This window comes from Dendrobium catenatum, unplaced genomic scaffold (assembly GCF_001605985.2).
Source record: "Dendrobium catenatum unplaced genomic scaffold, ASM160598v2 fragScaff_scaffold_726, whole genome shotgun sequence".
NCBI classification, from domain to species: domain Eukaryota; kingdom Viridiplantae; phylum Streptophyta; class Magnoliopsida; order Asparagales; family Orchidaceae; genus Dendrobium; species Dendrobium catenatum.
This window is the reverse complement of record NW_021319188.1, coordinates 290,855-313,320: the sequence shown is the minus strand read 5'-3', so window position 1 is coordinate 313,320 and position 22,466 is coordinate 290,855. Positions and strand designations below refer to the sequence as shown.

At 35.9% G+C, this 22,466-nt stretch overlaps 3 protein-coding genes across 6 annotated transcripts; 2 read left to right on the top strand and 1 right to left on the bottom strand.

The window, feature by feature from the left end:
- Window positions 1-992: 992 nt before the first annotated feature.
- LOC110098014 (tubulin alpha-4 chain) lies at window positions 993-8,519 on the top strand. Of its 2 annotated transcripts, XM_020824708.2 has the most exons (3): window positions 993-1,187; window positions 2,175-2,409; window positions 2,499-3,627. In XM_020824708.2, exons 1-3 carry the CDS (start codon window positions 1,095-1,097, stop codon window positions 3,524-3,526), a joined length of 1,356 nt encoding a protein of 451 aa, XP_020680367.1. In that variant the 5' UTR covers window positions 993-1,094; the 3' UTR covers window positions 3,527-3,627. The 2 variants fall into 2 exon arrangements, with proteins under 2 accessions (XP_020680367.1, XP_020680368.1); XM_020824709.2 differs by lacking the exons at window positions 2,175-2,409; window positions 2,499-3,627 and adding an exon at window positions 6,961-8,519.
- Window positions 8,520-8,573: 54 nt separating this feature from the next.
- Window positions 8,574-19,638, bottom strand: LOC110098013 (xylulose kinase 2). Of its 3 annotated transcripts, XM_020824704.2 has the most exons (12): window positions 19,403-19,638; window positions 16,886-17,136; window positions 14,997-15,648; window positions 14,832-14,920; window positions 13,918-13,982; window positions 12,159-12,214; window positions 11,951-12,071; window positions 11,785-11,859; window positions 10,623-10,676; window positions 10,300-10,394; window positions 10,035-10,209; window positions 8,574-8,968 (listed from the first exon to the last, which is right to left on the bottom strand). In XM_020824704.2, the coding sequence occupies exons 2-12, from the start codon at window positions 16,939-16,941 to the stop codon at window positions 8,730-8,732; spliced, it is 1,677 nt and encodes a 558-aa protein (XP_020680363.1). In that variant the 5' UTR covers window positions 16,942-17,136; window positions 19,403-19,638; the 3' UTR covers window positions 8,574-8,729. The 3 variants fall into 3 exon arrangements, with proteins under 3 accessions (XP_020680363.1, XP_028552097.1, XP_020680365.1); XM_028696264.1 differs by lacking the exon at window positions 16,886-17,136; XM_020824706.2 differs by lacking the exon at window positions 19,403-19,638 and having other exon boundaries at window positions 16,825-16,935.
- Window positions 18,390-18,881, top strand: LOC110098022 (transcription factor CSA-like). The gene has a single exon (XM_020824718.1). The coding sequence runs from the start codon at window positions 18,390-18,392 to the stop codon at window positions 18,879-18,881; it is 492 nt and encodes a 163-aa protein (XP_020680377.1).
- Window positions 19,639-22,466: the final 2,828 nt, after the last annotated feature.

The following is a 22,466-nucleotide window of genomic DNA, read 5'->3' as shown; positions in this document are numbered from 1 at the left end:
GAGAGAGTGATAGAGAGAGAGAGAGAGAGAGCAAGTGATAGCAAGCTAGACCCTAAACCCTAAACCCTAAACCCTAAACTTAAAGTGAGAGATGCCACCCTTGATCAAGTTGAATACTTCATACATATTATAATCTCACACCTACTATCTAAGGTTACTAATTTATGCCCTACCAAATAGATTGTCAACCATGAGGGACATTTAACATTTTTCAAACTTCATTCCATGCTTTTCAAAAATTCATTACTTGTCACTTCAAGTTTGTAGTCTTATTTTCTAAAGAGAGAAGTTAAGAAGAATGTTAAAAAAAAATAAAAAAACAATATATCAATATTAAAATTAAAACATTATTAAACTTTTTAATAAGAATATATGTAAAATTTAAAAAATGTATAATCAAAATATTAAAATATTTTCTAGGAAATTTTAAGTATTAATATTAATACATAACTAAATTTTTTGATAAATTATAGAAGTAAATTTAAAAAAATTAAAATTAAATATGTCAAAATATGTTTTTCTAAGAATGCTTGAGTATCAAGTTTTTTTATTAATAGGCCAACTCCTTATATTTAAAATTCAAAAGCTTCATCCATATGGATCCGTTATATTTGAAATTCAAATTCTTTTTTGCTCTCTCTCTCTCATACATTTTAAAAATTTTATTGCAAATTACAACAAAGCCCTCCACTTTGCTTCATAAGGAAAAAGCCGTTGGGACGTCGCATCACCTTTTCTTATCAAAAGAAAGGCATAGATCTCCGTCAATTTGACATCAAACGGTCAGCGCAAACGCGGTGGCATAGTCGTCGTTTCAAGGAAATGGGAGGGCTTTTAGAATCGCAAATTGAAAATAGACGGAAAAAGGACTGTTCTTTTAACCATAGTTAATGACGGGAGAACGCTTAACCGCAGTTAGCTGCCAGCTTGTTCGGCCTTCTTCGTTTTAAAATGGGGAGGGGTCTGTTGTGAGGAAGAGCACCGAAGGCGTCTTTGTAAACGCCAAACCCTAAATTTCTCTCTCACTCTCTCTCCCTAAATCTCTCACTCTCTCCTCTCTGTGCATCCATCAAGGTTTTTTCCTCCGATCGAAAATGAGGGAATGCATTTCGATCCACATTGGTCAGGCCGGTATCCAGGTTGGGAATGCGTGCTGGGAGCTTTATTGTCTTGAGCATGGCATACAGGTATAGTTCTCAGCTTCTGATCCTTCGCTATTTGTTGTTTTTTAATATTTTTTCGTTTTATAGGTTTATCTGTTCTTGGATTTATCAGTTGGTTCTTTTTATGCTTAGATCTGTGGTTTCCTCTCGGGTTACCATTTGGATTTTTGATTTTGTGGAAGATCCAGTGTTGTTTCTTTCTTCTGTTTGAACTACGTGAAAATGTGCCTTAACTTGAAGTTAAAGGTAGCGTAACTCGGTTAAAAGCTGAAGTCGGCTCTTCCATTTGGTTTGTTTTGTTCGGATCTGATTTAGTTGTTGTAGATCTACATCTATGAATGATAAGTTGTTTAGATCTACATCTCTGATATTTTTCTTTTCTTTTTTTCAATTAACTGTTGATCTAATTTTAAATCGGCCTAGTTTGTTTCGAATGCTGGATCTGGCACTTATGTTGGTTGTTCTTGTCATTTTTGTTGATTGCAGATCTGCATCTCTTAATTGATTGGTTGCCCCCTGATCCTCTATTAAATTATAGAAATAGTAATATTTGAGTCTTAATTGATGGATATATTTGAAAGCTAGCCGCTTTTGGATAAATTCGTGACCTGTCGCTTTCATGGGTGAGATTTGCATTGAACCCAATGTCACCTAATTTGGTTGGTTTTCTCTGCTCATCATGGAACATATTTGCGATGTTTTGTATAGCCCGGATTCGCCTAAGAGACATACATGATTTAGGGTTCCCCGTCGAATAAAGCCAAGATCAGGGCTATCTACGCTTTTTTCTTCAGATTCTGAACTAATTGGATCCACTTTTTCCTCTTGGTGTTTTGCCGCTGCCATGTAGATCTGGAATCCCTCATTTGAGTGGACACATTTACATACACGGATCTGATATTCTGCTTATCCATTGATGATTTGATGCAATTTTTTATTATGCCAATTTACATATCATTCGCTTTTAAATATTGGATTTAATTAATAGGTCTTGCGGTTGTTTTCTTGCAGCCAGATGGCCAGATGCCAAGTGACAAAACAGTTGGTGGAGGTGATGATGCTTTCAATACTTTCTTCAGTGAGACTGGAGCAGGGAAACATGTTCCCCGAGCTGTTTTTGTAGATCTGGAACCAACTGTTATTGATGAGGTGAGGACCGGAAGCTACCGCCAACTCTTCCATCCCGAGCAGCTCATCAGCGGCAAAGAAGATGCAGCCAACAACTTTGCTCGTGGCCATTACACAAGTAATTCTCTTCTTCTGCTTCAGAAATTCTCACATCTCACCCATCTTTGAATCAATCATTAATTCCTTCCATCCATTGGTGTTTTGCAGTTGGCAAAGAGATTGTTGATCTATGCCTTGACCGGATCAGGAAGTTAGCCGACAACTGCACCGGTCTTCAAGGCTTCCTCGTCTTCAATGCTGTGGGTGGAGGCACTGGATCCGGCCTCGGCTCTCTTCTTCTTGAGAGACTCTCTGTCGACTATGGAAAGAAGTCAAAACTCGGATTCACCGTCTATCCATCGCCACAAGTCTCCACCTCTGTGGTCGAGCCTTACAACAGCGTCCTCTCCACACATTCCCTGCTGGAACACACCGACGTGGCTGTTCTTCTCGACAACGAAGCCATCTATGACATCTGCAGGCGCTCACTTGACATTGAACGCCCGACCTACACCAACTTGAACCGCCTTGTCTCGCAGGTGATTTCATCCCTTACCGCCTCGCTAAGGTTTGATGGCGCCCTAAATGTGGATGTAACTGAGTTCCAAACCAACTTAGTTCCATATCCGAGAATCCACTTCATGCTGTCATCGTACGCTCCGGTGATCTCGGCTGAAAAAGCCTACCACGAGCAACTCTCCGTTGCTGAAATCACCAACAGCGCCTTTGAGCCATCCTCCATGATGGCCAAATGCGATCCTCGCCATGGAAAATACATGGCTTGCTGCTTGATGTATCGCGGCGATGTGGTGCCGAAGGATGTTAATGCGGCGGTGGCCACCATCAAGACGAAGCGCACGATCCAGTTTGTGGACTGGTGTCCGACGGGATTCAAGTGCGGAATCAACTACCAGCCACCGACGGTGGTGCCCGGCGGCGATCTTGCGAAGGTGCAGAGGGCTGTGTGCATGATCTCTAACTCGACGAGTGTGGCGGAGGTGTTCTCGAGGATTGATCATAAGTTTGATCTGATGTATTCGAAGAGGGCGTTCGTGCACTGGTACGTGGGCGAGGGAATGGAGGAGGGCGAGTTTTCAGAGGCCAGAGAGGATTTGGCTGCTCTTGAGAAGGATTATGAAGAGGTTGGCGCTGAATCTGGGGAGGGTGATGAGCCTGAAGAGGGTGATGATTACTGATTAATTTTTTTTTTCTTCTTAATTTTTAAACTGTGTAGTGTTTGGTTGTGAGAGAGCTCTGTCGGTGTGTGTGGTTTGTGTTAATTTTATTGTTATGTTTCTGTGTTGGTCAGTTGGTCTGGTGGAAATGCTGCTGTTTCGTTTGACAAAATGCTACTACGAAGACTTTGCTTGCTTTAAGTTTGCTTTTGTTGATTAAATTACATTGTTGATTTCATTTTGTGATTAGAAAAAAAAAAACCTAAACAAGCACTCTAAAAAAGCAAACTCTCAGCTTTCATAAAACAGAACTTTTCTTCGCAACATTTCTCCAAGTTATGCTGATACAGGTGCGATATCGGCACAAAACCGCCTTCTTTGTTGCAAATCCAGCCATGGGCCGCCCTCAAAGCAGCTCCCAAAGAAGCAGAATCTATGACAAACAATTCTTTAATAATAGAGGGCATAGATGCAATATATTTATTGAGAGGTTTAATGGAGAAGTATAGAAAGAATAAGAATGATTTACATATGATATTTGTTGATTTAGAGATAAAGCATATGATAAAATTTCAAGTGAAGTACTCTAGAGAGTTCTAGAAAAGAAAGGCGTTAAAAAGTTGTTAAAGATATATATATGCAGTAGCTATTACTTTTGTTCAAACACATGATGATTTGACCAAATATTTTCCTAATAATATCCTTTTGATTTAGTCATTGATGTTCTTACTAAACATTTGCAAGAGGATGTACTCTGGTATATGTTTTTTGTTAATGATATTCTTTTTGTTAGAGAGTTTAATGAAAACTTGAATTATGGAGATCAACCTTAGAGTCTAAGGGTTTTCATTTGAGTAGATCAAAAATATAATACATGGAGTATAATTTTAGCAGTAATAGATCTAGTGGGGGGATTTTGACTTTGAGAAATCAGTTATTAAAAAGAGTATACAATTTAGATATCTCAAATCTATTGTTCAAAGTGATGGTGAAATCGAAGAGGATATTATTAGTAGAATTTAAGTTGAATGGATGAAGTGGAGGAATGCATCAAATCTATTGTGTGACAGAAAAGTACTCCTCAAACTTAAGAGAAAATTCTATAAGATGGTGGTGAAACCTATAATGCTTTATGGCATAGAATGTTGATCATTAAAAGAGAAGCATACATAATGAGTGGCTTCACTCTTGGAGATAGAATGCATAAAAAGGCTAGAGTAGCTCTAGTGGCAAATAAGATTAGAGAAAGTCGCCTTAGATGAGTTTAGTCATGTAAAATGTCAGCCTTCTGATGACCCGATTAGGAGAGTAAATGTATTAGATTTGGCCTATATTAAGAAAGATAGAGATTGACTTAAAAAGACTTGGTTAAAAAGTAATAGAATCAATAGTTTCTATTAGATTTAAATTACAATTTGACTCTTACCAAGATATAATTTAGAAAAAGAATTCATGTAGCTGACCCCAAGTAGTAGGAGAAAAGCTTGATGTTGATATTGTAGTTGTCATTAATGAGTTAAAATCTTAACCCTAACAAAAACCATAAATCTAGAGGAAGTAATGCATAATGCATTACAAGGAAAACATCATGAGAACCGCACATTGGCGAGGAGGGTAAAACATTCTTGTTGAAATACATACCAGGCCTTTCAACTGTATATACAGGACATCCAAAAATGGCAGCTATGGCGTTAAGGATGCTTTCATTAGCAGAAGCCCCTCCAGTGGCTATTATACGTTTGGGAGGGCTTGGCATGCCAAATCTCTCAGCATGGCCTCTCATCGAAAGGAACTGCCCTTCAATTAAGGCACGTACCTAGCAGAAATAAAATGATCAACTATTCATCAAATATATACACATACACACTCACTAAAGCTTTCAAGTTCTTTCAATTCATCAAAACTATTCACGTACCTCTGAAGGATCATCAAAATCATTCACCTCATGTTCCTCCATCTCTTCCAAGGAGTTGCTACTTAAGTTGTCAATCACATAACGATGGAACCCAACTACACATATTTAACATCAATCAATACAGATTATATATGTCTTTTTCTATGAAATCAGAAGACTATTATAAATGTTATACAAGTATACCAAATTACCAGGCATGGGCGGCACAATTTCATGCTCTTTATAGTAGAATCCTATTTTTCCACCTGTGCCATATAACAAAATATGACAAAACTGTAATGATAGTTGGAAACTGAAATTATATAAAACAGTAATAGCAAATATGAAATTGCATAAACAGGATAAAAAAAGTAAAAAAAATGATCAATTATGGAAAAGAAATGGCCCTCACATCAAGAACAAATGAAAATAGATCCTTCTGATTCTTCTACATTAGGGAATTCTATTACATTTGATGCTTATATAGATTTAATCATTTCAATTTTTTCTACCAACTTTGAAGTTGAAAATATCATTTAAATGAAGTAATACTTAAAAACAAATTTATGAGTTTCTAGTCAGGTGAAAAGATCATATCTTAACTCTCCAGATAAGAGTTATTTTCACCATATGGGAGTTGACGCAAGATTGGCTTTCATACAGATCAAATCGATCCACAAAAGGCCAAGTGATTATAGGCTAATTACTAGAAGTCAAATCAAGCCACATTAGATCTAAATTAAACCAATTTCAAAGCCATTTTCATTCGTTTTTTTAATTATAAATGAATTTCTCACAATTTTTAAAATTGAAGTAATTAACGTGAAAATGTGCCTTAACTTGAAGTTAAAGGTAGCGTAACTCGGTTAAAAGCTGAAGTCGGCTCTTCCATTTGGTTTGTTTTGTTCGGATCTGATTTAGTTGTTGTAGATCTACATCTATGAATGATAAGTTGTTTAGATCTACATCTCTGATATTTTTCTTTTCTTTTTTTCAATTAACTGTTGATCTAATTTTAAATCGGCCTAGTTTGTTTCGAATGCTGGATCTGGCACTTATGTTGGTTGTTCTTGTCATTTTTGTTGATTGCAGATCTGCATCTCTTAATTGATTGGTTGCCCCCTGATCCTCTATTAAATTATAGAAATAGTAATATTTGAGTCTTAATTGATGGATATATTTGAAAGCTAGCCGCTTTTGGATAAATTCGTGACCTGTCGCTTTCATGGGTGGATTTGCATTGAACCCAATGTCACCTAATTCATGTTTCCCCGTCGAATAAATCCAAGATCTGGGGCCATCTATGTTTTTTTCTTCAGAGTCTGAACTAATTAGATCCACTTTTTTCCTCTTGGTGTCTTTCCGACTGCTATGTAGATCTGGAATGGACACCTTATATACACGGATCTGATATTCTGGTTATCCATTGAGGATTTGATGCAATTATTTATTATGTCCATTTACATATCATCCCCTTTTAATCCCCCTCAAGTGTTCTTAAACATATATAAGATTTTCTATGAAATTTTAACTAATAGGTCTTGCGGTTGTTTTCTTGCAGCCAGATGGCCAAATGCCAAGTGACAAAACAGTTGGTGGGGGTGATGATGCTTTCAATACCTTCTTCAGTGAGACTGGAGCAGGGAAACATGTTCCCCGAGCTGTTTTTGTTGATCTGGAACCAACTGTTATTGATGAGGTGAGGACCGGAAGCTACCGCCAACTCTTCCATCCCGAGCAGCTCATCAGCGGCAAAGAAGATGCAGCCAACAACTTTGCTCGTGGCCATTACACAATTGGCAAAGAGATTGTTGATCTATGCCTTGACCGGATCAGGAAATTAGCTGACAACTGCACTGGTCTTCAAGGTTTCCTCGTCTTCAATGCTGTGGGTGGCGGCACTGGATCCGGCCTTGGTTCTCTTCTTCTTGAGAGGCTCTCTGTGGACTATGGAAAGAAGTCTAAACTCGGATTTACAGTCTATCCCTCGCCACAAGTCTCCACCTCTGTGGTCGAGCCTTACAACAGTGTCCTCTCCACACATTCCCTGCTTGAACACACCGATGTGGCTGTTCTTCTCGACAACGAAGCCATCTATGACATCTGCAGGCGCTCACTTGACATTGAACGTCCAACCTACACCAACTTGAACCGCCTCGTATCACAGGTAATTTCATCCCTTACCGCCTCGCTAAGGTTTGATGGCGCCCTAAATGTGGATGTAACTGAGTTCCAAACCAACTTAGTACCATATCCGAGAATCCACTTCATGCTTTCATCCTATGCGCCGGTGATCTCGGCTGAAAAGGCCTATCACGAGCAACTCTCCGTTGCTGAAATCACCAACAGCGCCTTTGAGCCATCCTCCATGATGGCCAAATGCGATCCCCGCCATGGCAAATACATGGCTTGCTGCTTGATGTATCGCGGCGATGTGGTGCCGAAGGATGTTAATGCGGCGGTGGCCACCATTAAGACGAAGCGCACGATCCAGTTTGTGGACTGGTGTCCGACGGGATTCAAGTGCGGAATCAACTACCAGCCACCGACGGTGGTGCCCGGCGGCGATCTTGCGAAGGTGCAGAGGGCTGTGTGCATGATCTCTAACTCGACGAGTGTGGCGGAGGTGTTCTCGAGGATTGATCATAAGTTTGATCTGATGTATTCGAAGAGGGCGTTCGTGCACTGGTACGTGGGCGAGGGAATGGAGGAGGGCGAGTTTTCAGAGGCCAGAGAGGATTTGGCTGCTCTTGAGAAGGATTATGAAGAGGTTGGCGCTGAATCTGGGGAGGGTGATGAGCCTGAAGAGGGTGATGATTACTGATTAATTTTTTTTTTCTTCTTAATTTTTAAACTGTGTAGTGTTTGGTTGTGAGAGAGCTCTGTCGGTGTGTGTGGTTTGTGTTAATTTTATTGTTATGTTTCTGTGTGTCTGTCTGGTGGAAATGCTGCTGTGTCGTTTGAGTAAATGCTTCTTCGAAGACTGCTTGCGCTAAGTTTGCTTTTGTTCATTAAATTGCTTTGTTGATTTCATTTTGGTATATTGTTCCTTTGTAAATTATAATGGGTGGAGCAGTAAACTTAAAAATTATCTGAAGGTGCCTAAACCCTTCAATTAAACCAAGGGTTTAACAACAACAGTTCTTATGTACAAAACGATATTTAGAAAAGCTGTTAAGAGGTATAAAGTTTACTTTCTATGCTTAGAACAACAACAACTGATACATAAAACGTATTTCCTCGTTCACATAAACAAATAGAAATCCATCAAAATCAAGACATAAATATTATTTTGTGCATGTTGGTATTGATATAGATGAGAATGATCTTTCAGTCCTTGGTGCGACCGAACTTTTGGACAAGATTTTTCTCTATCTGCAGCCTCTTGTTCATGAGTATGGTGTACCTGGAAAGCAGGTCCTGGTCTCCAGCAGGTTTCGCAAGCTTAGCAGTGAGGGATGTTTTCTCCAAGTTATGCTGATACAGGTGCGATATCGGCACAAAACCGCCTTCTTTGTTGCAAATCCAGCCATGAGCCGCCCTCAAAGCAGCTCCCAAAGAAGCAGAATCTATGACAAACAATTCTTTAATAATAGAGGGCAAAGCATATGATAAAGTTTCAAGTGAAGTACTCTAGAGAGTTCTAGAAAAAAAAGGTGTTAAAAAGTTGTTGAGGATATATATGCAGTAGCTATTACTTCTATTCAAACACATGATGATTTGACCAAATATTTTCCTATTTCAAGGATCAACTTTAAATATATCCTTTTGATTTAGTCATTGATGTTCTTACTAAACATTTGCAAGAGGATGTACTCTGGTGTATGTTTTTTGTTAATGATATTCTTTTTGTTAATAAGACTAGAGAGAGTTTAACGAAAACTTGAATTATGGAGATCAACCTTAGAGTCTAAGGGTTTTCATTTGAGTAGATCAAAAATATAATACATGGAGTATAATTTTAGTAATAATAGATCTAGTGGGGGGATTTTGACTTTGAGAAATCAGTTATTAAAAAGAGTACACAATTTAGATATCTCAAGTCTATTGTTCAAAGTGATGGTGAAATCGAAGAGGATATTATTAGTAGAATTTAAGTTGAATGGATGAAGTGGAGGAATGCATCAAACCTGTTGTGTGACAAAAAAGTACCCCTCAAACTTAAGAGAAAATTCTATAAGATGATGTTGAAACCTATAATGCTTTATGGCATAGAATGTTGATCATTAAAAGAGAAGCATACATAATGAGTGGCTTCACTCTTGGAGATAGAATGCATAAAAGTCTAGAGTAACTCTAGTGGCAAATAAGATTAGAGAAAGTCACCTTAGATGAGTTTAGTCATGTAAAATGTCAACCTTCTGATGACCCAATTAGGAGAGTAAATGTATCAGATTTGGCATATATTAAGAAAGATAGAGATTGACTTAAAAAGACTTGGTTAGAAAGTATTAGAATCAATAGTTTCTATCAGATTTAAATTAGAATTGACTCTTAACAAGATATAATGGACCCCAAGTAGTAGGATAAAGGCTTGATGTTGTTATTGTAGTTGTCGTCGATGACTTATAAGGAAAACATCATGAGAACCGCACATTGGCGAGGAGAGTAAAACATTCTTGTTGAAATACATACCAGGCCTTTCAACTGTATATACAGGACATCCAAAAATGGCAGCAATGGCATTAAGGATGCTCTCATTAGCAGAAGCCCCTCCAGTGGCTATTATACGTTTGGGAGGGCTTGGCATGCCAAATCTCTCAGCATGGCCTCTCATCGAAAGGAACTGCCCTTCAATTAAGGCACGTACCTAGCAGAAATAAACTGATCACTTATTCATCAAATATATACACATACACACTCACTAAACTTTCAAGTTCTTTCAATCACACTTACTAACCTCTGAAGGATCATCAAAATCATTCACCTCATGTTCCTCCATCTCTTCCAAGGAGTTGCTGCTTAAGTTGTCAATCACATAACGATGGAACCCAACTACACATTTAACATCAATACAGATTATATCTTTCTTTTTTCTATGAAATCAGAAGACTATTATAAATGTTAAATTAAGGTTTCGTTTGGGACGACTTTCTTACTGTTTCTTAAAGCAGTTTTTTAGTATAAAAAATTTAATTTTTGTATTAAAAAATCCCTTCAAGAAGCATTAAGAAAGCCGCCCCAAATGAAGCCTAAATCAACAAGTCAAGTATACCAAATTACCAGGCATGGGCGGTACAATTTCATGCTCTTTGTAGTAGAATCCTATTTTTCCACCTGTGCCATATAACAAAATATGACAAAACTGTAATGACAGTTGGAAACTGAAATTATATAAAACAGTAATAGCAAATATGAAATTGCATAAACAGGATAAAAAAAGTAAAAAAAATGATCAATTATGGAAAAGAAATGGCCCTCACATCAAGAACAAATGAAAATAGATCCTTCTGATTCTTCTACATTAGGGAATTCTATTACATTTGATGCTTATATAGATTTAATCATTTCAATTTTTTCTACCAACTTTGAAGTTGAAAATATCACTTAAATCAAGTAATACTTAAAAACAAATTTATGAGTTTCTAGTCAGGTTAAAAGATCGTATCTTAACTCTCCAGATAAGAGTTATTTTCACCATATGGGAGTTGACGCAAGATTGGCTTTCATACAGATCAAATCGATCCACAAAAGGCCAAGTGATTATAGGCTAATTACTAGAAGTCAAATCAAGCCACATTAGATCTAAATTAAACCAATTTCAAAGCCATTTTCATTCGTTTTTTTAATTATAAATGAATTTCTCACAATTTTTAAAATTGAAGTAATTTATTAGGTTTATATTTTCTCTTGCATAGAATACTTTTAAATTTGAATGGTTTTTTTTTTTTCAAATTGAATAAGATTAGTTCCGCATTTAAAAGTTTGTCATTATTCTCGTAATCAATTTCTATAAGTAGGGGTTCATAATATATATATATATATATATATATTATTGATTGATGATTGAATAAATAAAATTATTTGTATATATATATATATATTTTATTATTGATTGATGATTGAATAAATAAAATTATTTGTGACCAATGGAATCCTCACTAGATCCAATTTGTGTACGTGTATCATTTCAAGTTGCGAGTTTTCTCCTCCTGAACAGACATCCTAATTTGTCAGCCAAGTAAAACAGTGAGCATTCATAAACAGCTTAGAGAATGATATTCATTTAATAAAACAATAGTTCTGATCAAGATTTATAGGTCATAGAAGAAAATAATGTTATTGAGTAGCAATAAAAAAAATTTTCCAAAGGTTTTGCGTTGTTAGGCTATTAGGGAAGTTACCAAAACAACCTAAAAATGAAATAAAGAATCAAAATCCAAACCATTTAAAGGAGGTGTGTTCTCCAGGCACTTGTTGAACACTTCCCAGGAGTGCTCAGCGTGAGAGTTACGAATATCTATCAAATAACATAAACATATTAATGGAGAGAGGATATGAGAAGTTTACAAGCTTGTAAAAAAAAAAGAAAAAAGTCAAAATCACCTAACCTTCTCGCGTAAGAGATCCATTTTTATAAACTAGCATAACCATATAGCATTCGGGGTCAACAGGATTGGGAAAAACATGCCCTTCTAGGCTGGGTTTTAGCTCGGTGGTTATTCCAAAAACCTGACAATTCCAGTCAATCAATGTCAAAGCTCTCAAAGTAGGTTTAAAGCAATGCCTTTAAGGAAAAAGAGATAAAAGAAAACTCACTGTATCACTGGTTCCAAGGCTTATTGCTAGATCTCCAGGAGTATTTAGGGTCAAACCTGCAAAGTAAAAAAAGGTCAAAATTAAAGAAAAATGCTAATTTAAATCAGGCACATAATCTTGATTGAAAATTAAGCTATTATTCCTCAGAGAAGTCCAAAATCTTAGCATTTAAATGTTAAGACATTTCCTTCTCATCTCAGTTTTTTTTTTTAAAATAAATTTATTTCTCTCAAATGCAACAAGCTCATATTCATATTGCACTCCACTATGAACATGCTTTTAATGAAACAGGATTAGAAAGAGTCATCAAGAGCACATGAAAAGGTTGGAGATTGGAGTAGCTCCAACGGAATATAAGAATAGAGGGAGTCGCCTTAGATGATTTGGTCACATAAAACAACAACCTTCCGATGACCCAATTAGGAAAGCACATGTATTAGATTTGACTTATGTTAAAAAAAGTACATGTATACCTAAAAAGACTTGGTTAAAAATATTAGAAATGACCTTTCTTTATTATATTTAAATGAGAATTTAACTCTTAACATGACACAATGGAGAAAAAAGGATTGATGCAGCCGACCCCACATTAGGATAAAGGCTTGATGTTGTTGTTGTTGTTGTTATGTTTTCTTCTTGTGAACCTTAATTCTACCTCCCATAAACCCTAAAAATAAATCCATAAGAGCCCATTGCAAGCTATAGGTCCTCTATAATGCTAAAAATCCTAATTTGCAATATCTAAGTCTTCACCCCCACTACAAAAACCCTTACATACCTTCCACTCTTCACAAGTTCTAAACTTATTCCTCCACTCTCCAAAGACCATAAAATTATCACTTAAGCCTTACCAAAATGGTCTCATCCCCATGTTAAATGCTAGTTCCTAGCGTTATAAGGTTCACCACCACAAATAAACCTTGATTTGCAAGCCAACATATTCACAAGCTTTCCATATCTATCCTTTCACTTCTAAACCCTAATACAGTTTCATGCCTCTTGGCCAAATTTCATTCGGCACCAAAAATAAGCCCCGCATATAACATAAAAAACAAAAAATGATTCCCTTACAAACTATACCCCTCCGACTTCAATAGAAACCTCACAATACCTAACCCTAGCTACACCTTAACTACTCCAAAAGCCTTCCTACATCCTTCCCATACCCTTAGAAAAGGAAGAGCAAGTTAATCCTCTACAAAACAATGAAACATTGCCACCACCTTTATTAATTTTCCACTCTATGTATTATTTTTCTAAATAAATTTACTTGTCCAAACAAGCATCAGGTCTTTCATGAATAAATTTCAACGCATGTTTGTAGTCACCTTTATCCAATATTTTGTTTTGCATGTCCTCCACTCTTATCATGCATTCCTTTCACATGTAGAGCAGTCTATTCCAAAAATTCAAATTGATACTTGCTGTGTTTTAGCCTCTTGCTGAAGCTTCAATCCTGTTCTCCATTTACGATCCTGTTAGCCCTTCACTAGGACCACAATAGATCGTCATTGACACTTAAGGTCTCCAAGCTATAAATTACTACAGATTATCCATTGTCTGATTTCTCATTACCATGCAGATGTTTCACCAAAAAAGAAGAAGTTTTTCGATTTAATTTGGCTAATTTAACAAAAGACAACATCTGCTGCCACATAGGCAGTTAAATGTATCAAATTTGATTTAAATAAAGATATATTTAGGCATTATAGAATTACTCAATAACTTGGTAAAAAAGGTAACAATAATGATCATAAACCTGCCAAACTATTTGGATTGTCTCCTGACCACTGAATGACCAAGCAGTCCTTTTGAAAGTGGAACCTGTCAAAAGAAATGAAGTCAAAACTCAGCAGAAATATACTAGTCATTGGACATTTCAGTAGGGAACTGCAACTACGCTCAATAAAAAACCATTAAATACTTCAACTAGACAAAATACCAATGACTAAATGCACTGCACCGGTTTTATAGATCAGTTTTCTTTTTTCTTTTTTTTTTTTCAAACCTGCCTATGAATTCGTGATATATGCCATGTTGAACCTCAATACAATTATACTGGGCATTCATGATGTAGATAAAAAAGCATATATAAAAAAATGTTTACTCTGAAATTATGGGCATTAAAAATCCCCACTAGACATGTTGAAAATTTGAGACTCATCTACTTCGGGGTAACAAACTAAGAATTTGAACTTTGTCCATCCGCTAAGGTTATAAATGAAAATTGAAGTGGTGAGCATAAAAAGTTTCCAATATGAATAGGGTGTCGCAAGAAGAATTATTTCCATTTCAAAAAAAAAAAAAAGTTAACACTAGAACTGATAAATAGTTATCAAGATCAGTATTGGTTATTATCGGGCTTGAATGAACAAAGAAAGAAAAAGAATTTGCACCTCTGGGTATAATATCCACAAAGTTAATGCATGCAAGAGTGCAGTGGAGTTTTTAAACAATTGGAGTTGACAAGGGTGGGGCTTGTGACTTGTGATAATATAGAACTTTCATTTTATCATGCAACAAACTGAAATAAACAGGTTAAAGAAGTGTATACCAAAAGTAAGGAGCGGTAACAGAATATTCTACATAAAGTTCCATTTCAAAAAAATATGTCAACATAATCACAAGGAAACTTCTAGTTAATCCTAAGCTTTTTAGAAAATAATAACTTACCTCTCCACAAAATAAGGAGATATAAATCCAGCAACTGCATGAGGTGGTGCCAAATTCCCAAGCTTTTCTTCTAACTCTGGTGCTGTAGCCTGCCAGAGAGATGTAGAATAATAAAAAATAGCAATTGCATAGAAATTAGCATCAGCTAAACCATCGAAAGCATACCTCCAAAACAACTTTAGACCAGGTACGCTGTTTAATGTCCATCAGGTTCATTCCTGCTGCATCGGTCTCATCTATACTAGCATATTCTCCAATAAGAAGACAGGCCATAAAAGAACTAACAAGGGAGATTCTCTCAGTATCATCATATACATCTTTCTTTGTCTCATACAACTTCCGGATTTGGGGTCCTGTGTATCTTTCATAAGCACGGGATCCAGTAAGTTTAGACAACTCCAAAGCACCTCCGACAGCTTTCTCTATTTCTCTACACTGAGAAGTGGTGCTACTGTCCATCCATATTGGTGATTCTGCTGTAGAGAAGGCATTACCAAGCTGAGCCACTAATGGCTTGGTATGATCTAGTGCTGCCAAGGTAGCTGAACTCCCCTTCTTCCAGTAAACGCTTCCATGTTGCTGTCCACTTCCCGAAATTGCCACAACTTTTCCAAAATCCACTTTTGATTGTAGCTTTTCGAGCACAACATCTAGTGCCTCCACCCACATCAATGTAGGAGAAACTATCCTACCATTATCCGTGAGGTCTCTATAAACACCATCTTGGGTCTTGTAGTGGGGTAACTGAGAGTCAAAATGAACAGCTTCTGAACCAACAATGGTAAGATTTGAATCAAGAACAGTTACCTTCATTGACCTGTTAATTAAATTGAAAGTTTGATATAATTTAATTGCATAAAACAGAAGAAAATTAAACATGGACAAAGTACACATAATGAAAGAAACATAACAAAGAATATATCCCTGTTTGAATGAATGGAAAGTGAAGCAAAGAAAATGGAAAATGTAGTTTGTAGTTTGACTTTAGACTCTCTACTTTCTCCCATTTCAATTTTTTGAATTTTTGAAGTCCCACACGACAATGCACATTTTTGCTAGAATATTGTGAATATAGAAAAGAATTTCCCTACAGAGTTTCAAAATGAAAAAATAATTTTCCTCAATAATCTGCTACAATCTTTGAATATTATTAAATGAACTAGCTCCTGATTATTTCAGTACTGGAATATGAGGCCACTAGGCCAGGAAATCCTATCAATTAAAATCAGCTATGGAAAAAAACAAGGATTTGAACAATGATGTGCGCATGACCTAAATGTTTATTTGACATGGTGGTTTACGCCATGCTTTTTTAAGCTATGGTAAGTGAGATGAGAATTCCTGCATCTAAATCAACAATGTAGGAGAGAAAAAATAAATAAATAAATTAAACAATTCAAACATTTGGTTGGGCCTAGTTAGAAAATAACATTAATTTTATGTTCCACAAACCCTCTAAGAACTTTGGAAATTATTCTGTGTGGACTCCGAACGTAGAGAATCGTCCAGATGCTGCATATGGACTGCGTATGAACTGCGTATAGACTGCATATAGATTGTGTATGGACTGCGTATTTGTCGATATGCAGCAAATAATAAGTCAATCATTAATTGTGAGTATTTATCGAGTATTTAGTGAGTATTTTCTGCATATCTACAAATACGTAATAAATACGCAGTCAATATGCAGTCTATACGTAGTCCATACTCAGTTCATATGCAGTCCATACGCAGCATCCGGATGATCCTCTATGTTTGGAGTCCGCACAGAATAACTTCTCCTTAAAACTCCCTCAAATGTAATGTATTAAATTTCAGTGAGCAAATGAAATCATAAGTTTTTCAAAACTGGTTTTCTAAATGAGCATTAAAACAGGAAATCAAAAGGCAAAGATTTAAAAAAAAACTCTAACATTAAAAAACCACTTGCTACTCTAATTGAGAAAATAAGAAAACTGCTCCAGCAAAAAGAAAAATGTACATCATCACTCACACTCCATCCAGTATAGAATCTCAAATCCGACATCAAAACGCCAAGACGCCAGAAAACTTACTGGGTAGAACTATCAAAGCCCAAGAAAAGAGAATCATCAGGAAGTGAGCACGCCATCTTCTCCGCTCTTCAATGAATCCAATCAGCTCCGTGTCGAAGCTCAAAGTGAATAATTTATGGGCAAGGCACAACTGAAATCTGCTTTTAATAGAAGAACGGTGACAATAGGGGCTGTTTGGATAGAGGATTAGGGAACAGCGACTGTTTCGCTCTTTTTGCCGTAAATCCCGGATTTAGGAGTTGTTTGGTTGCCTGAAAAAGAAATGCAGTGTAAAGTAAATGTAATGTAAAGAAAATGGAATGCATTCCAAATGCTTTGAGCCTGTTTGATTGCCTGCAAAATAAACGCAGGAGAATTATTTCCCTTGTTTGGTTAGATATATCCAGAGTAAAGTAAAAACTTTTTTTTTAATAATTTATTTTTGCATTAAAACTAGTGTATTTATAAAAGCAATGTATTTACCATAATTAGTATTATTTGGTGTTATAAAATAAAATTAAAGTATTTATTTATTGCACGATCTTATAATAATTTCTTTGAGCCTGTTTGGTTGTCTGCAAAATAAACACAGGAGAATTATTTCCCTTGTTTAGTTAGATATATCCAGAGTAAAGTAAAAACTTTTTTTTTAATAATTTATTTTTGCATTAAAACTAGTGTATTTATAAAAGCAATGTATTTACCATAATTAATATTATTTGGTGTTATAAAATAAAATTAAAGTATTTATTTATTGCACGATCTTATAATAATTTTTTTACGATATAAAATTATGCTGTGTATAATAGAACAATCTTATATTCTTATTTGTTCATTATAATGTTATACATCCTAAACATGACGAATTTATGAATGGCGATGTATATTTATTTGTCCTAGTAGTAAAGTTTTTTTAGTGCATTTCACAATAACCATGTTTAAAACATACTGCTAGGTAGAATCCAAAAATGTATTCTCAAAGCGTACCAAACACATAGAATGTGTTTTCTAAAATTTTAAAATAATTAAATTTGCTTTTTAAAAATAACAACTTACCAAACTTGTTTTATGACCTCTTTAATTTATCTTGTAAAAAACAAAATTAAAAAGGGGGATTTACATACATGCCACTTTGTTATACTAATATTACATATCTAACATCTTAAACTTAAATATTTCATATATACCACTCAAATACAAAAATAACATCAGAATTACCATTATGTTTTCACTCTGTTATTCCAGGGAAGAGCTACATGTTGCGATGTGATGCGGAACCACTTAAGCTGGGAGGACATCTTACCTACGGTTTTTTCTTTCCGTTATGCTTATGCTCATTAGTTCACTCTCCACTACCTATATTACCTTTTATGTTATTTTACAGCTTATTTCAACTTTTTATTAGTTGTGACTTTTCTAGTAGGATGAGAAAGGAAGAACATATATAGATGTAAGGGAAGAAGAAAGAGATAAGGGAAGAAGAAAGAGATAGAAAAGAATATACTCCTTGGTTTTTACCTGTTTTATGGTTTACAGAGTTACTATTCTATTCGTTGTTTTGCTTGTCTCATTCCTATGCAAATTACCTACATCACGATGGTTCAACCAGACCCAAGTATTAACAAGAAGGCCTTCACGGAGGAGGAAGAGGAAAAGGCTTCTCTCAGCTCACTGGCTATATGGAAATAAATGGGCTCTCATAGCAAGGTTGTTCCTTGGAAGAACTGATAATGATGTGAACAATCACTTACATGTAATCATAGCAAGGAGGCACATGGAGCTGTCCAATGCCATTAGAAGGAGAAAGCCCTCAAACTCCATTTCTTCTTTTTCTTCAGCTATTGCATTTGATAAGGGCTTGCAGGTGATCTATTGCAACAATGCTTGCATTGTTGAATCAACCATCTCCAGCAATAGAGATGAGTCTTTGTCTAGCGGCACTGGCCTGTCCCTCGACTTCTCTCAGTACAAAGCAAGGAGTTCATTGTCAATACCTCGCCAGAGGAGCAGATCTTAGCAGGAGTGAGGACTTGTTGCAGACGGAGTGAGGCTTGGTGGAGACGGAGTGGTAATTATGATGTTATTTTTGTGTTTGAGTGGTATATATGAAATATTTAAGTTTAGGATGTTAAATATGTAATATTAGTATTATAAAGTGGCATGTATGTAAATCCCCCAATTAAAAAACATGAGAACAAACATGCCTTAGCAAAACATGTCAAATAAGCAGCAATGAACCTTTACAGGAATTTGGCATTCATCAATAGGAAAATCGTAAGAAAATATTTGGTAAGAAAATATTTTGTGTTAAATAAGTTACGAAGAACTCTCAAATAAATGAAAAAAGGAAAAATCTTCAATCCTAAACTCATCAGTTCAGTTTCCCTGTATAAACTAGTTTTATACTGGAACCAGTACCGAGAGGGGAGCAAGTGAAGCAAGCAGGTGCTAGATTTGTTCAATATTTTTTACCAAATCATGTACTTCGAAGGATTGACGGGATTAGGCCGAAGAAGCGCGCGAAAGGGATAAAGTTACCTTCAGAACGTACGAGCTCCCGTCCTTACTGCCGATGAAAATGTCGCAACTTCCGATCGGACAGGCAAAGGGAACGTCATCGAAGGAGCGAAGTCGAACAAGAACGAAGGAGCCGAAGAAGCCTCTCGTGCAATCTTACACCTCCTGCGAAGCACTGAAGCCGAACAGCAAAGACGATAATGCGAAGGATTTCTTCATCGAAGGCATTTATAACCCGCTTAATTCCGATCAAAATTAACCAACAGCCAAATTTAGTAAATATTACTTTACCCTCCTAATTCAGTCAATCAAATCTAAACCCTAAACTAAATCCGGCGGTTCGGCTGATATACGGGATTTGGCCGAACTGTCGTCGTCTATGCTTCCAATCGAACAGAAGAACGGCGAGGAGTTATGATTTCGGATCCCACCGGACTTAACAGGATTTACTAAGTTAAATACTACTTGTTGCCAAACAGACCCTAAAAGGATTAGTAAATAACAAAATGGGATAAGATCAAAACATCTCAATCCATTCGATTCTTCCAAAATTAAACATTTTGGATAATGATTTCTTTTGATCAAATCCCCTGGATTCCGGAAGATCGTCGCCGCCCCGCCAGCTCGCTCTGGTTGGTTCTCCGCTAAGTCCTCATCGTTCCGCATGCACAGCCTGTCGGACTGATCTAGGCCGTTAACGTTTTGATAGCAAAGCTCAATTATTTTGGGCCATAATAACCCTCCAAAGTATACTTTAATTGGCCCACCCCAACCCATCCAATTAATTCATGGACTTTTTTTCTAACATTTGAGTGTATTTATATAAAATAAACAAAATAAAAAAAGAACAATTTTAAAAATTTTAGAAATTGAATTAACTAACAGGCCCATAATTAGTAAATTTCAAGTGGTTACTGCTGCAGCTGAAGTAATTCTTCTAATTTTTTTCCAAGTGTTTGAATCCCTGTTTAAAATTTTATTTTTACCAAAATAAATAGAAATAAAAAAAAATTTTAATCTTATTATACAGTTCTTACATTTATTTAAATTAAAAGAGATTCATATACGTATGAATGTTATTTTTTAGTATTATAAATAAATTTAAGACGATGCCCAAAGTTGAATGCTACTATGGTAAAAATTCAGTCACACTCAAGAGAGGAATTTAAGTAGTTCAATCCTATGATCTATATGAAATACGTATTGATAAGAGTTAATTGCTCACCATTTTATTTAAAAATATTACAAAAATATCCCAATAGGAATATAAAGGCTCGCAAAATATTACAAATTTAAAAAATTTAGAGGACCATATTATAGAATTACTTTACAATTATTCGAGAATAAATGGATATGAAGTTGCATAATAATCCAAATCTTTAAATCTTTTTATGCAATAAAAATTTAAGGGTCTTAAAAATCGAATCGAATCGGCTAGTTCAACCAGTAGAATAGTGAACTAGTCGGCTGGACATTTCAATTCCGAACAAAAACCACCTTCTCGTCGGACCTGCGAACCTAATGTTGTTTGATTTTAAATCAAATAGCCAATAATAAAAAAACCCAAACAAGCAACCTAGTTACATTTGATCCTCCCTCCTAGGAGAAATTATTGTGTACGCAATCCGAACGTGTTCGGATGTGCGTACACACTGCTTATTTTGTTTCGTATTTTTTGATACAAAATTTTTTTCGTGACAAAATAAATAGCAAATAAATAATACTCACTAAATAAACAAAAAATACATAGAAAAATTATGTATCAAAAAATACGCAACAAAATAAACAGTGTGTACGCACATCCGAACACGTTCGGATTGCGTACACAATAATTTCTCTCCTCCCAGGCCATAATTCATTTCGACCGCTCGAGAGTTTGTGTATGCATTTTTGTTTGTCTCCTGATTGCCCTAACTGCCGCTACCATTACTTGGTAGTAGTGAATCACATTTCCATGATGACAATTTTGATCAACAGAAAAAATTATCATGTATGGGCACAGCTTCAGAATTTCCAGCTCCATTGTGATGGATAGATATTAGAGAGTTAACTCACAAGCCATTCCTAGCAATGTTTGTGGCTTATGACAAATACAAAGCTTAAGATGACCACAGCCATCCATCCACAAGAAGAAAACCAAAAGGAGGTAATGAGCATGTCAATGGGGCTATCTCTTACTATATTACATCAAGAATCAGCCTTAAGCCCATATCTTTTTTGCTTTAGTCATGGATGTTCTTACTAGAGATTTGTAAGAGGATGTTCCCGGGTGTATGATTTATGCTGACGATATTCTTCTTGTTGATAAGACTAAAGAGGGAGTTAAAGAAAAACTTAAACTATGGAGGTCGACCTTAGAGTCTAAAGGATCTCGTTTGAGTAAATCTAAAACCGAATACATGAAGTGTAATTTTAGTAGTAATATATCTAGTGGGATATTTATAACTTTGAGCGGTCAAGTCATTAATAAGAGTACACATTTTAAATATTTTGGATCTCTTATTCAGAGCGATGGTGAAATAGACAGGGATATTATTAGTAGAATTCAAATTGGATGGATGAAGTGGAGGAATGCATCGGTCCTATTGTATGATAGACAAGTACCACTCAAACTTACGAAAAATTCTATAAGATGGTGGTTAGGCCTGCAATTTTTTCATGGAGCAGAATGTTGGCCATTAAAAAAGAAGAATAGTATTGAGTTGAGTGTTGCATAGATGAGGATGCTCAGGTGGATGCATGCTTTACTCTTAGAGATAGGATGTGAAATGAGCATATATATGAAAAGGTTGGAGTAGCTCCAGTGGCAGGTAAGATTAGAGAGATTATTTGGAACTGAGTAACCAAAGAAACAATAAGAAATTTACTCAATTGAACCGCTCAATTTAGGCTCTAGGCCGTCTATGGTTCTTATCGCTGGAACTCCAAACTCAAGAGAGATGAAAATGGAACAAAACTTGGGTGGTTTAAATTTGGAAGAACTTATGAGAAGTAGGGAGGCATTGAACGTGACACAAGTTAAAACAATCATTCTAAATAGTCAATAGGAAGAAGCGCCTATAAGAGTCTGGGTGCCAAATATTCA